The following is a 15,298-nucleotide window of genomic DNA, read 5'->3' on the forward strand; positions in this document are numbered from 1 at the left end:
CTAGAAAATAAAGAAACTGGATGCTTACTTTAAGTTTGTAAAAATTCAATACATCATTAAACAGCATAAAGAAAACAGTTCACTCTGTAAAGTTATTATATTGCTAGAATTTCATATGTAAGTTTAAAGCAATATCACTTTGGAAACAAACCATAAATATACTAAAAAAGGGGGAGGAGAACCTCACTATCAATTCTGTATTAGTAAAACAACAATCAAAACAGTCACTGCATATGGATTTCTATCAATATTCCAACTATTTCTATAGAGCAAGTCTAAAAAAACAATGCAGGGATTTGTTGCAGATAATTTGCCCTCAGAATATGTTCTCTTAGCTAGGTTATACCGCATTCTGTTATAATCATAGGATATTTCTACTTTAAATAGTGACGCTTTAAAATAAATTAATAGGTTTTATTTGTATCATCTCAAAAAAACCTTGCTACAGTGGATTTATTACCATGAAACATCCTAGGTTTTAGTGCCTTTGTTGTCATATAGTGTATGTGCATACTTTATAAATCCAGTCAAGTCTTTTAAGGTATTGACAAGAGAAAAGAAAACATAAATTATGTACATGTATTATTTCATATTTACAACTCCTGTTGCTCTTAATTTCTTCCTATATCTGAGTTGTCACCTGGGGTCATTTCCTTTCAGTCTAAAGAATTTCCTTCAACAGTGTTTGAAGGACAGCTCTACTAAGTGACAAAATTTCCCAGTTTTTCTTTACCTGAAAATGCCTTTATTTTGCCTTCATTTTTGAAGTACAGTTCCACTGGACATACGATTATTTATCTATCTATCTATCTATCTATCTATCTATCTATCTTTGGCTGCGTTGGATCTTCGTTGCTGCACGCAGGCCTTCTCCAGTTGCAGTGAGCAGGGGCTACTCTTTGTTGCAGTGCACGGGCTTCTCATTGTGGTGGCTTCTCTTGTTGTGAAGCACAGGCTCTAGGCACGTGGGTTTCAGCAGTTGCAGAGCATGGGCTCAGTGGTTGTGGCCCTCAGGCCCTGGAGCACGCAGGCTTCAGCAGTGGTGGCGTGTGGGCTCAGTAGTTGTGGCGCGCGGGCTCCAGGGCGTGGGCTCAGTAGTTGTGGCTCACGGGCTCTAGAGCACAGGCTCAGTAGTTGTGGCACACGGGCTGAGTTGCTCTACAGCATGTGGGATCTTCCTGGACCAAAGATTGAACCCGTGTCCCCTCCACTGGCAGGCGGGTTCTTGACCACTGCGCCACCAGGGAAGTCCCTGGACACAGAATTCTTAATGAGCATTTTTTTCCGTCAGCACTTCAAATATATTGCTTCAGTGTTTTCTGCTTCCACAATTTTTTGATGAGAGGTCAGCCTTTATTCTTATCTCTGTTCCCTGTTCATATCATTTTTCTGTTGCTGCTTTCAAGTTTTCTCTTTATAATTGGCTGTCAGTGTTGTCATGATGTGTTTAAAGTGATTTTCTTTGTGTTTATTGTACTAAGGGTTCACTGAGTTTCTTGGATTTGCTAATGTTTTCCACCAAATTTTGGAAGTTTTCAGTCATTATTTCTTTAAACATCTTTTCTGCCCCCTACTTCTGCAATTCCAATTACACTTCGATTGGCTTGCTTCATATTGTCCCACAGATCTCTGAGGTCCTGTTCATTTTTCTTTCATCTTTTAAACTCTATTCTTTGAACAGGAAAATTTCTATTGATCTGTTTTAAAGTTCACTGATTATTTCTTCTGCTCATTCCAATTAATTTTTGAGCCCATCTAATGAAATTTTTATTTGGGTTGCTTACTTTTAAACTTTAGAATTTCTATTTTTAAAATTATTTTCTAGTTCTCAATTAAACATTCTCTATCCATTCCTTCACTAAAATCTTATTTTACTCTAATTTAAAAATAGATTTTCTTTAATTCCATGAACATGTTTATAATAGCTTATTTGAAGCCTTTCTTTGCCCGCTAAATCCAACAGCTAAATCCAAACTCAATGAAAATGAGTTTCTATCAACTTCTTCTTCCTCCCCCTCCCCCACCGATCATACTTTAGTGTCTAGTAAGTTTTGATTGAAAACTGGATAATAAAGATAACGAATCACAGTTTCTCTGGATTCTGTTTTGTTTTTTCGAAGTTTATTAGCTTTTTTTGTTCAGTTAGGCAATTATCTTACCTAGACTCAAACTCTGAAGTGTGTCCCCTACAGTGTACAGCAGCTGGCATCTGTGATGAGTTCTTATTTCTTTCCACTGTTGCTCTTCTAACTAGGCTCCCAGGGAACTCACTGTGCCTGCATAATTTGAGGATCCGTCAAGATTTGGGCAGAGGTAGGGCTCATCCTCTTTGTGGCTTTGTTGCTCTTACAGATTCCCCTGTAATTTCCAGCTTTAATAATTAGATCCATCTAAATCTAAAGCCTGACCTTTCCTTGACACCTTCTTGAAACTTCCCCATTACATGTAAAAAGAACCAGTCTTTTATGCCAATAACACAAAATGTAGTATTAAACAAAACGTAGTACAAAATACTCCTTTTCCATCTACATATAACCAACTAACTAAAACTTGATCTTACATTAACATGCATTTCAGTAATGATGTGTTTAGGGATGATTATGATATTGTGATGTTTATTGACTTAGGGTATAGTGAATAGAAATAAAGTTATTTTCAATGTTACAATTTAGCTTCCTAATTTCATATTTCATATTTTGAGGACAATAAAATGATTAATTTTCCAGCAATCCTCTTTAACACCTAATCCAAAACAGATCAACAATAAAATACATAGAAAACAAAGCTACAGACATCTGCATCCAGTTGTCTTAGAAAAAGGAAGATACCTTCTTTTGCATCTGTCCTTGAAGATCTTCCGTCACTTTAGTTAACTCTTCCACTTTTGCTGCTGCAACTCTCAGATCTAACTTGGCTTGCCTAAAGTACAAAGTAAATCAACAAACACTGTTTTCATAGACCATACAAATTTTTTAAATTAGAAATCTAAATTTAGTAAAATCAGTACCAACCACGATACACCTAAAAATGAATGTAAGGGATAAATACTGAAAGATCCCTTTATGTCGAAGAGTGTGAAGAAGAAAAAATATAGCTGCAGGGATGAGTACAAAGTAGGAATCATTAATACTTTATTTGGATAAATTACGCTTTATACTCAAATAATTCAATAGATTTCATGAAGAACTTTATCATCTTGATAAATTACCTAACAAGAATGTCAGTGCATTAAGCAGAATATAGTTATGTCTATAATTTCCTGAACAGAGTTAGTGAAATATCGCTGATTGGCCTTTCTATGAAAATGAACCTAAGTTTCAACACCTTGATCATTCCTTAAACACCAGAAGTATTATATAATCACTTAACATAATGAACTGAAACATTTCCCACAAGATGGTCTAATATTTACTTTCTTCTGAGACTGAAGCTGCAAAGGACAAAAAGGACAAGTTTTTGAATGTTCTAATACTATCAAATAAGTTTCAATATCTTCTTGACTCCCCATAGAAAAAGATTTTAGAATAAAAAATAAGACTTTCTGAAACAGAAAAAAAGAGTTTTAATATTATACCAATTAAATACTACGTGTAAATACAGAACATGTGGATTATGGGGAAAAAAACATACAGTTTTAGGAAGGAAGGTACTTTAGTGTAGGAACTGCCCATACTTGTTTCCTAATTATATTTTACGTATGTATTATAAATATAAATCATATTAGTGCTGTTGAACCTAAAGAAATTATTTGATGCAAAACTCACAGCAAATGTTACTTCACTACTTTTGACTCTAACAATATTTATAATTCCATAATTGGTTAGCATAAAAACAACAGGAAATAAAAATCTAATAGCTAAAATGTATCAGGTAGTTATTAGGTTCCAGGAACTGTCCTAAATGCTTTGTAGACATCGTTTCACTTAACACAATACCTGTAAATAAGTACTATTATTATATCAAACTGAAGTCAAGAGAGTGAGGGTGACAGGTTTGCCAACTTGCCCAAGGATTCACAAACAAGAATGAAATTGGTATTTAAACCAAATCCTCTATGATATACTGTCTACCAGAAAAAGTGATACCAATAATATTTCATAAGATTAAGCACTTAAGAATATGCTTTGCTTTAAATGAATCCAATTTATAAAAATCTGAGTTTATTAGACATACATTTTTTCTACTTGCAAAATGATTCACCAAATGACAAAACAAAAACAAAAACAACTCCAAAACCACCTTACACGAATGCATGTAAAATCTAAGCTTAGAGACAATTTCAGGAGTGCATCTACTACATGAATCAATCAACAAATCTACCAGTTATAAAATTCCATATATCCTAAAAAGAAAAACTTAAGGAGTAAGATTTTATATAGTAATGACAAAACTGAGCAACTTCTGAATAAGCATAGCACCCACTCTGACTTGGCTTTCTTGCCTTGAGAAAGAGGATAATAATGCTTATTCTACTTATGTCACGGGGTTGCTGAAAACCTCAAAATAGATAATGTACATTAAAGCGCACTGTTAAGTGTAAACAAATGTAAGATCAGAGCATGATTAAAGAAAAAAATTGTTAGAGCCACAGTGGGACTGAGGTGCAATATGGGAGAATCCTAGCGTCAGGAACCCAGTTCTGTCACTAACCAGTGATATAGCTTAATGCAATTCACTTGACCACAAGACTGTCTCAGTGGTCTCATCTCAAACAACAGGGAAGTGGAAAAGATAATCTGCCCAAACAAAAACTCTATAGTAGATGGTTTTCTGATTTCTATCTAATCTGCCTAACGATTCTACTTCTAAATTGTCCCTCAGTTGTGTAATCCATTTCCACTTCCATGGCCCAACCACTGGCCTCATCATTATTTCCCAGGATTATTCCAATAGATTCCAAACTGATCTCTTTACTGCTGGTATCCTCTTTAATTCATCCTCTATAATGCATCCTATCTGCAAAAAAAAAAAAAAAAAAAGTTATCTGATGATAAAAAAATTCTTTTTTTAAAAAAAATTTATTTATTTTTTGGCTGCGATGGGACTTCGCTGCTACACGCGGGCTTTCTCTAGTTGCAGTGAATGGAGGCTACTCTTCATTGCAGTGCACGGGCTTCTCATTGCGGTGGCTTCTCTTGTTGCGGAGCATGGGCTCTAGGCGCGCGGGCTCCGTAGTTGTGGCTCACGGGCTCTAGAGTGCAGGCTGAGCAGCTGTAGCTCATGGGCTTAGTTGCTCCATAGCATGTGGGATCTTCTTGGACAAGGGCTCAAACCTGTGTCCCCTGCATTGGAAGGTGGATTCTTAACCACTGTGCCACCAGGGAAGCCCACTGATGATAAAATTCTTGTTTATTAATGATTTCTGGATTCCCCACTTCTTTGGGAATATAATCAACACTCCTCAGTGTGGCATATAGTTAGTCATCATCTGGCTTCAAAGAGTCTCATCTTTTGCTAATTCCCCTCATGTAATTTATATTCCTGGTATAACAGACTACTAACTCCCTGTTTCTGAAACACAGCCTTGCCTATTTTTTTCACATGTTTGACTTGACTAGCCGCCTTCTGCTTTTTCTGATAAATTCCTCAACAATCTTAAAGACTAACCTCAAAAATCTCATTTGAAGTCTTCTCTAACTTCTCTTAGGCAAAAGACCTTATAATACCAGCCCCCATGATTCATAATACTTTATACATTTTTAACAGATACTCCTCTCATGGAACTGTGAGTTTATGAAAAATAATATGGAATGTAAGATCATTAAAGGCAAGGATCACATTTTATTAAATTTTAAATCCTCAGGGATAGCACAGTACCTGGCATATAGTAGACAAGTAAATACATCATAAGTGAATGAAAGAAAGCACAAGAGGAAAAGAGAGAGACAGAAGAGTCATGGGTATAACTATGTCTTCATACTTTACTTAGATCTTACATATCCAATTTTTTATTCATGTGCGGAAATCCTAAAATAATAATTTTGTGAACAATTCTTCAAAATATATCTTGTTTGAAACAGAATCTTTCATTTGAAACAGAATCTCTCTCCTACATAAGAAATAAGAAATTCAGGCACTGGTCTTAAGACTTGTTTTTTATAAGTTATTAAAAAGAAAAATATTCTGAAAGCACTTAAGTTATTATATTACATTCCCTAAAACACACAAAGAACTATGTTTTGGGGGAAAATAAGCAGTAGTTTTATATATACTTATTTATTCCTACATTGTTCCACAAGATAGAAAAGAAATAAATAGTTCCTTATATCTACTTCTAGCATGAAATACTGAAACATATTCTAGAATAAAAGCTGTATCCTCCTACACCTGGCTCTACCACCACAGAAGGCCATGTGAACTGAGCCAATCACTTAACTTCTCTAAGGCTCAGAATTGCAGCCATAAACTGGAGATAAAAACAATTTTCCTGTACAGCTCACAGAATTATCATAAAGTTCAAATAAGCTAATGCATATTACATTACTTTATAAACTTTATCATAGTTTTCACAAATGTAAGCTATCATCATAATCTTGCTTCTTTTTAGATTTTGAGTTGTCAGGAATGGTGTGGTATTGCATAAATTTACAGCTGGATTGAGAAAGCTTGGGGGATGCCTGAATATCTGGCCTTGACTCTGGGCCAAAAAATGAAAAGTGAGATTTATGGTGTGCTGCTTAGAGTCTGAATCTTCTCTGGTAATGCTCACACAGGATCTGCTTACTGATGGCTTTCACCTGGTATAACTGGTTAGACAGCCAGGCTGGACTATGTGAACAGAGGGGCAAAAAACCTTCTCTAAGCTTTCCTGAAGCCAAGATTCATTGTACACATCTTGGTGGTTCAACCAGGAGACAAAGAATGTCTTTGTATGCAGAAAGACCATAGAGTACTTGTGTCTGGATGTCCTCCTATGCTTCCCTATGCTCTTTTTCTTACTGCACAACATACTTTGCCTGTAAATAGAAGCCTTATGGGAGTATGCTCTGTGGAGTCTTGTGAGTCATTTCAAATATTCAAACTTGTAAAATTTTTAAAGTTGTCAACAAAAATAATTCTCATTTTATTTTATGAAGGAACTTTAATAACTATATATTTATACTATCTTACGTGGAAATGTTTTAGACATATGTGTGCTTATGTATATACTGTTATAAAGGTCAAAACCTGTTTTCATTAAAAAAATTTGATAGATAGCCTCATACACCAGAGAGCAGACAGCAGAAGCAAGAAGAACTACAATTCTGCAGCCTGTGGAAGGAAAACCACATTCACCAAAAGACAGACAAAATGAAAAGGCAGAGGACTATGTACCAGATGAAGGAACAAGATAAAACCCCAGAAAAACAACTAAATGAAGTGGAGATAGGCAACCTTCCTGCAAAAGAATTCAAAATAATGATAGTGAAGATGATCCAGGACCTCAGAAAAAGAATGGAGGCAAAGATCGAGAAGATGCAAGAAATGTTTAACAAAGACCTAGAAGAATTAAAGAACAAGCACTTAAAAGAACTAAAAGACAAACAAACAGAGATGAACAATACAATAACTGAAATGAAATGTATACTAGAAGGAATCAATAGCAGAATAACTGAGGCAGAAGAATGGATAAGTGACCTAGAAGACAGATTGGTGGAATTCACTACCACGGAACAGAATAAAGAAAAAAGAATGAAAAGAAATGAAGACAGCCTAAGAGACCTCTGGGCAACATTAAATGCAACAACATTCGCATTATAGGGGTCCCAGAAGGAGAAGAGAGAGAGAAAGGACCTGAGAAAATATTTGAACAGATTATAGTTGAAAACTTCCCTAACATGGGAAAGGAAACAGTCACCCAAGCCCAGGAAGCACAGAGAATCCCAGGCAATATAAACCCAAACAGAAACACGCTGAGACACACAGTAATCAAACTGACAAAAATTAAAGACAAAGAAAAATTACTGAAAGCAACAATGGAAAAATGACAAATAACATACAAGGGAACTCAGCAGAAACTCTACAAGCCAGAAGGGAGTGGCACAATATATTTAAAGTGATGAAAGGGAAGAACCTACAACCAAGATTACTCTACCTGGCAAGGATCTCTTTCAGATTTGATGGAGAAATCAAAAGCTTTACAGAGAAGCAAAGGCTTAAGAGAATTCGGCCACACCAAACCAGCTCTACAACAAATGCTAAAGGAAATTCTCTAAGTGGGAAACACAAGAGAAGAAAACACCGTACAAAAACAAACCCATAACAGTTAAGAAAATGGTAATAGGAACATACATATTGAAAATTACCTTAAACATGAATGGATTAAATGCTCCAACCAAAAGACACAGGCTTGCTGAATGGATACGAAAACAAGACCCATATATATGCTGTCTACAAAAGACCGACTTCAGACCTAGGGACACATACAGACTGAAAGTTAGGGGATGGAAAAAGATATTCCATGCTAATGGAAATCAAAAGAAAGCTGGAGTAGCAATACTCATCTCAGATAAAATAGACTTTAAAATAAAGAATGTTACAAGAGACAAGGAAGGACACTACATAATGATCAGAGGATCAAGTCAAGAAGAAGATATAACAATTATAAATATATATGCACCCAACATAGGAGCACCTCAATATATAAGGCCACTGCTAACAGCTATAAAAAAGGAAATTGACAGTAACACAATAGAAGTGGGGGACTTCAACACCTCACTTACACCAGTGGACAGATCATCCAGACAGAAAATTAATTAGGGACACAAGCTTTAAATGACATAATAGAGCAGATAGATTTAATTGACATCTATATGACATTCCATCCAGAAACAGATTACACTTTCTTCTCAACTGCACACGGAACATTCTCCAGGATAGATTACATCCTGGGTCACAAATCAAGCCTCAGTAAATTTAAGAAAACTGAAATCATATCAAGCATCTTTTGTGACCACAACGCTATGAGATTAGAATTACAGGGAAAAAAAGTAAAAAACACAAGCACATTGAGGCTAAACAATACATTACTGAATAACCAAGAGATCACTGAAGAAATCAAAGAGGAAATAAAAAAATACCTAGACACAAATAACAAAGAAAACACGACCATCAAAACCTATGGGATACAGCAAAAGGAGTTCTAAAAGGAAAGTTTATAGCAATATAATCCTACCTCAAGAAACAAGAAAAGTCTCAAATAAACAACCTAACCTTATACCTAAAGGAACTAGAGAAAGAAGAACAAACAAAACCCAAAGTTAGTAGATGGAAAGAAATCATTAAGATCAGAGCAGAAATAAATGAAATAGAAATAAAGTAAACAATAGCGAAGATCAATAAAACTAAAAGCTGTTTTTTTGAGAAGATATACAAAATGGATAAACGTTTAGTTAGACTCATCAAGAAAAAGAGAGAGAGGACTCAAATCAATAAAATTAGAAATGAAAAGGAGAAGTTACAGTGGACACCACAGAAAACAGAGCATCATAAGACACTACTACAAGCAACTCTATGCCAATAAAATGGACAACCTGGAAGAAATGGACAAATTCTTAGCAAGGTATCATCTTCCAAGACTGAACCAGGAGGAAATAGAAAATATGAACAGACTAATCACTAGTAATGAAATTGAAACTGTGATTAAAAATCTTCCAACAAACAAAAGTCCAGGACCACATGGCTTCACAGGTGAATTCTATCAAACATTAAGAGAAGAGCTAACACTTATCCTCCTCAAACTCTTCCGAAAAATTATAGACGAAAGAACACTCCCAAACTCATTCTGAGGCCACCATCACCCTGATACCAAAACCAGACAGAGATATTACAAAAAAAGAAAATTACAGACCAAAAACACTGATGAATATAGATGCAAAAATACTCAACAAAACACTAGCAAACAGAATCTAACAACACATTAAAAGGATCATACACCATGATCAAGTGGGATTTATCCCAGGGATGCAAAGATTCTTCAATATATACAAATCAATCAATGTGATACACCATATTAACAAATTGAAGGATAAAAACCATATGATCATCTCAATAGATGCAGAAAAAGCTTTTGACAAAATTCAACACCCATTTATGATAAAAACTCTCCAGAAAGTGGGCATAGAGGGAAACTACCTCACCATAATAAAGGCCATATACGACAAATCCACAGCAAACATCATTCTCAATGGTGAAAAACTGAAAGCATTTCCTCTAAGATCAGGAAAAAGACAAGGATGTCCACTCTCACTGCTATTATTCAACATAGTTTTGGAAGTCCTAGCAATCAGAAAAGAAAAAGAAATAAAAGGAATACAAATTGGAAAAAAAGAAGTAAAACTGTCACTCTTTGCAGACGACATGATACGATACAGACAGAATCCTAAAGATGGCACCAGAAAACTACTAGAGCTAATCAATGAATTCCGTAAAGTTGCAGGATACAAAATTAATGCACAGAAATCTCTTGCATTCCTATACACTAAAAACGAAAGATCAGCAAGAGAAATTAAGGAAACAATCCTATTCACCATTGTAACAAAAAGAATAAAATACCTAGGAATAAACCTACCTAAGGAGGTAAAAGACCTGTACTCAGAAAACTGTAAGACACTGATGAAAGAAATCAAAGATGACACAAACAGATGGAGAGACATACCATGTTCTTAATTTGGAAGAAGCAACATTGTGAAAATGACTATACTACCCAAGGCAATCTACAGATTCAACACAATCGCTATCAAATTACAAGTAGCAGTTTTTTACAGAACTAGAACAACATATCTTAAAATTTGTATGGAGACACAAAAGATCCCAAATAGCCAAAGCAGTCTTGAGGGAAAAAAACAGAGCTGGAGGAATCAGACTCCCTGACTTCAGACTATACTACAAAGCTACAGTAATCAAGACAATATGGTACTGGCACAAAAACAGAAATATAGATCAATGGAACAGGATAGAAAGCCCAGAGATAAACCCACGCACCTATGGTCAACTAATGTATGACAAAGGAGGCAAGGATATACAATGGAGAAAAGTCACTCTTTTCAATAGTGGTGCTAGGAAAACTGGACAGCTATATGTAAAAGAATGAAACTAGAACACTCCCTAACATCATACACAAAAATAAACTCAAAATGGATTAAAGACCTAAATGTAAGACCAGACAATATGAAACTCTTAGAGGAAAACATAGGAAGAACACTCTTTGACATAAACCACAGCAAGCTCTTTTTTGATCCACCTCCTAGAGAAATGGAAATAAAAATAAACAAATGGGACCTAATGAAACTTTAAAGCTTTTGCACAACAATGGAAACTACAAACAAGACGAAAAGACAACCCTCAGTATGGGAGTAAATATTTGCAAACGAATCAACAGACAAAGCATTAATCTCCAAAACATATAAACAGCTCATGCAGCTCAGTATTAAAAAACAAACAACTCAATCAAAAAATGGGCAAAGACCTAAATAGACATTTCTCCAAAGAAGACATACAGATTGCCAAGAGGCACGTGAAAAGCTTCTCAACAGCACTAATTATTAGAGAAATGCAAATCAAAACTACATTGAGGTTATCACCTCACACCAGTTAGAATGGGCATCATCAGAAAATCTACAAACAGCAAATGCTGGAGAGGGTGTGGAGAAAAGGGAACCCTCTTGCAGTGTTGGTGGGAATGTAAATTGATACAGCCACTAGGGAGAACAGTATGGAGGTTCCTTAAAAAACTAAAAATAGAATTACCATATGACCCAGCAATCCCACCACTGGGCATATACCCAGAGAAAACCATAATTCAAAAGGACACATGCACCCCAATGTTCATTGCAGCACTATTTACAGTACCCAGGTCATGGAAGCAACCTAAATGCCCATCGACAGACAAATGGATAAAGAAGATGTGGTACATATATACAATGGAATATTACTCAGCCACAAAAAGGAATGAAATTGAGTCATCTGTTGAGACGTGGATGGATCTAGAGACTGTCATACAGAGTGAAGTAAGTCAGAAAGAGAAAAACAAGTATCATCTATTAACATATATATGTGGAATCTAGAAAAATGGTACAGATGAACCAGTTTGCAAGGCAGAAATAGAGACACAGATGTAGAGAAAATGTATTGGACACCAAGAGGGGAAAGTGGCCGGGGAGGGGTGGTGGTGCTGGGATGAATTGGGAGATTGGGATTGACATATATACACTAATATGTATAAAGTAGATGACTAATAAGAACCTGCTGTTTAAAAAATAAATAAAATTAAATTTTAAAAACTTGATAAATAATAAGAATACTTATATTCCTACAAAGGAATATTTTAAAAAACACATTTTTCATTTCCAGGTATGCTTCCATGTCAAAGAATTTAAAATTTCTAAGATTTTTCTTTAACGTAATTTTCATCACTTATATTAAAGAGATTTGATCTTTAAAAAGCAAAGATTTGCTCTGTTAAGCAAAGTATAACCAGATATAACATAAAACAGAGGATATAATTAAATGTAGTTTATATAATATATATTTAAATTATAGCATTAACTTGTACAGAAATTAAACTGCTTTAATTATTAATACCATTTTTTTTTGAGATCTGAGTCCATTTTAAGATAAATTTTTGTCTGTTTTTGCAGGCTCATATCAAGAGAACTCTAGAAATGTGTACAATATTTCTTTCATACAATGAAAAGTGATAATATTTTGAGAGAAATAAAACTAGTTTTTATGGATTTGATATTCTAAATTTTAAAATTTAAAATAAAAGAAAAATGCATACACTAGCTACTTTAGTAAGTTCTTCTGTAAGTATCCAGTAAAATAAAGCCAATCATTTGTGCTTAAAAAGTTTAGAAAATCTCCAAACAATTTTAGACAAAGTTCTGAATTTTTAAGATCACTTCTGCTTTTAGGAAACTGATAGTAAGTAGGAAAACTGGAAAAAAGTTTATTTTAATTTTTTCTCCTTTCAATTTTTAGTAGCAGTCTAATTAAAATTATTCAAAGGACAGAAGCCTACAAAGAAACTCTTAAAAGCAATAGATACTAATAATCCATGTACTGAGTTTCCAAAACTTTACAACAGAGGCTACTCAGTCGTGAAAGTTCATTTGTGTATAATTCTTACATAATTCAAAATTATATACAATTCAAAGTAGTTCAAAATTCTAAGTTCTATGTTGGAACATAATTTTGCATCATACTAGCAGTAGTTCTCTATTCTTTCTTTGTATGAAAGCAAGCTTTGTCTCTATCTGAGTCTTATTCATTCAGAATGTCTGGGAATGGTACCTGCTCATCTCTGTTTTTCAGAATCTCTATAGATGATTCTGGTATACAGCTACTGCCTTAGATTTGACAGAAGAACTGCACAATCAATATGTTTATCTTTAAAAAAAGATTTTAAATCATTATTCCAAATACAATTTTAGACTTATATAACTTTGGGTACCACTGACAAAGTGGAGAACATATTAATTCATTTTCTATTATTAAATAGGTTTACACAGTGGACATGCTCAAAAAATGTTTACTATGTGCCTGTGATGTTTGGAACACTGAAGGTGTTCTTTAAGGTAAAACAAAACACACAAAGAAAGGTGAGATACAGTAATCTTTAGGAGGGTCACAAATCATACTTTAAGCATCACAGAAGATTAAAATAAAGTATCAGTATTACAATTCAGAGTAGGTAGAACATTTGCATTTAGTTCAGGGAATATTCAAGTGGGAAGTATTTACATTAAGAATTGGCAGAGGAACAGTAAATCTCACAAGCAGAGACAAAGAAAAAACTTCAGGAAGGAACAAAGTAAGTTCAAGCATAAAAGTAGGAAAGTGTAGGGCTTGTTTAGGGAAGAAGGGAACTAAGACTGAAAAGGCAATGGGGGCTACAATATCAATGGCCTTAATTGACAAGTGAGGTGATCTGTATTAATTTAAGGGCAACGGAGAGCTGCTCAAATAATGGAATCGGAGCTGCACTTCAGGAATTTAAATGAGTAAGAGGCAGGGAATGTCTAACTAGAGTGATGGTAACAATAAGCAAGTGGTTCCACTGAGAGAGATGGCACAGATTTCACAGAGACAGAATCTAAGAGATTCCATCCATCCATTCTTTGAACAAATATTTACTAAATACTTACAATATGCCAGGCACTATGAATATAATCTGGACATGTTGAGCTTCACATGTTCGTGGTTCACTTGTTTGTTTTTAACTGTATTTCCAGAGCCCTACACTTATTTTATTGAGCACCTAACTACATTAAGCACTGTTGTCAGCACTGGTGATGCAGTGGCGAACAAGGGAGACAAAGCCCCTGACCTCATAAAGTTTACATTGTTTTAGAGAGAGACCAACAGTAAATATGTAAACAAATAAATTAGATGGTTTCACAAAGTGATAATGCAATGAAGCAAATGATATATAACAATGGGAGAGAGACCTGGGTCATCAATGACAACCTGTCTAAAGAAGGACCATTCATTTGAGCTAAGGTTTAAAGGACAATGGGGTCGATTTAAAAAAAATCTAACGTGAAAGAGTTATAGCAGAGGGAATTAATGATAAATGCAAAGAGTATGAGAAAGGTACTTAAATAAATGACAATTAGCTGGGATGTATCAGAGAGAGAAAGTGTACAGGGTAGTTAGAGAGGAAGGCAGAGAGGTCAGATCATATATGTGCCTTTAGGCATAGTGAGAATTTTGGAATTTGTTCCAGTTGTAATGAAATCCACTGAGTGTGGTAAGCAGGTGAGTGATGTGATTTGTTTGATGCTTTGAGGAGACTTCTTGGGCTCGTGTGTGGAGAATAAATAACAGTGGGATAAGAGTGAAAGCAGGGAGACGAGAGATGAGGCAAATGCAAGCAAGAGAGAGTGATGGCTTGGGGTAGCGATGATAGTGGTGACGACTGGATGTGTGATAATCTGGATACACAGCCCACACGACTTGGATGTGGGGGTAAAACAAAGGCGAGGAATCAAGCAAAATCCCTAGGTTGGGTGAGGGTGTTGGTTACTAAGAGGGGGAAGATTTCCACTCCTTACTTCAATCACAGCAATTCCACTTTTACCAGTATACTGGGATTCTATGTATAAGATTTTTTTTAACTAAAGATAGTTTGAAAACCACTGCCCTAGCGATTCAAGTATAGAGCTCAACAAAGTGATCAAGGTCAGAGGTACCTATGTGGGAAACATTGAAAGTTTAAGTTGGGTAGGGTAAAGGTAATCATCTAAGGAGAGGGGGAAAGGTGTGTAAAATGGATAGCAATTTAAGAAATTTGTACTTTTAGTAGGCTATGGTAAGG

The 15,298-nt window shown here is 35.1% G+C and overlaps 1 protein-coding gene across 7 annotated transcripts in view; it reads right to left on the minus strand.

Moving 5' to 3' along the window:
* The window catches only part of SCLT1 (sodium channel and clathrin linker 1), a 259,944-nt gene that overhangs the window by 125,197 nt on the left and 119,449 nt on the right, over positions 1 to 15,298 (minus strand). For all 7 annotated transcript variants that reach the window (XR_003432283.1, XR_003432284.1, XM_027103710.1 and 4 more), the window contains one exon: positions 2,829 to 2,919. Coding sequence is in view for 5 of the 7 variants with exons in the window: in XM_027103710.1 (XP_026959511.1) it covers positions 2,829 to 2,919 (91 nt within the window). In the remaining 2 variants the exon portion in view is untranslated. The remainder of the gene's footprint in view (positions 1 to 2,828; positions 2,920 to 15,298) is intronic.

This window comes from Aethalodelphis obliquidens, unplaced genomic scaffold (assembly GCF_003676395.1).
Source record: "Aethalodelphis obliquidens isolate GAN/ISIS:26980383/991018 unplaced genomic scaffold, ASM367639v1 scaffold6, whole genome shotgun sequence".
NCBI lineage: Eukaryota > Metazoa > Chordata > Mammalia > Artiodactyla > Delphinidae > Aethalodelphis > Aethalodelphis obliquidens.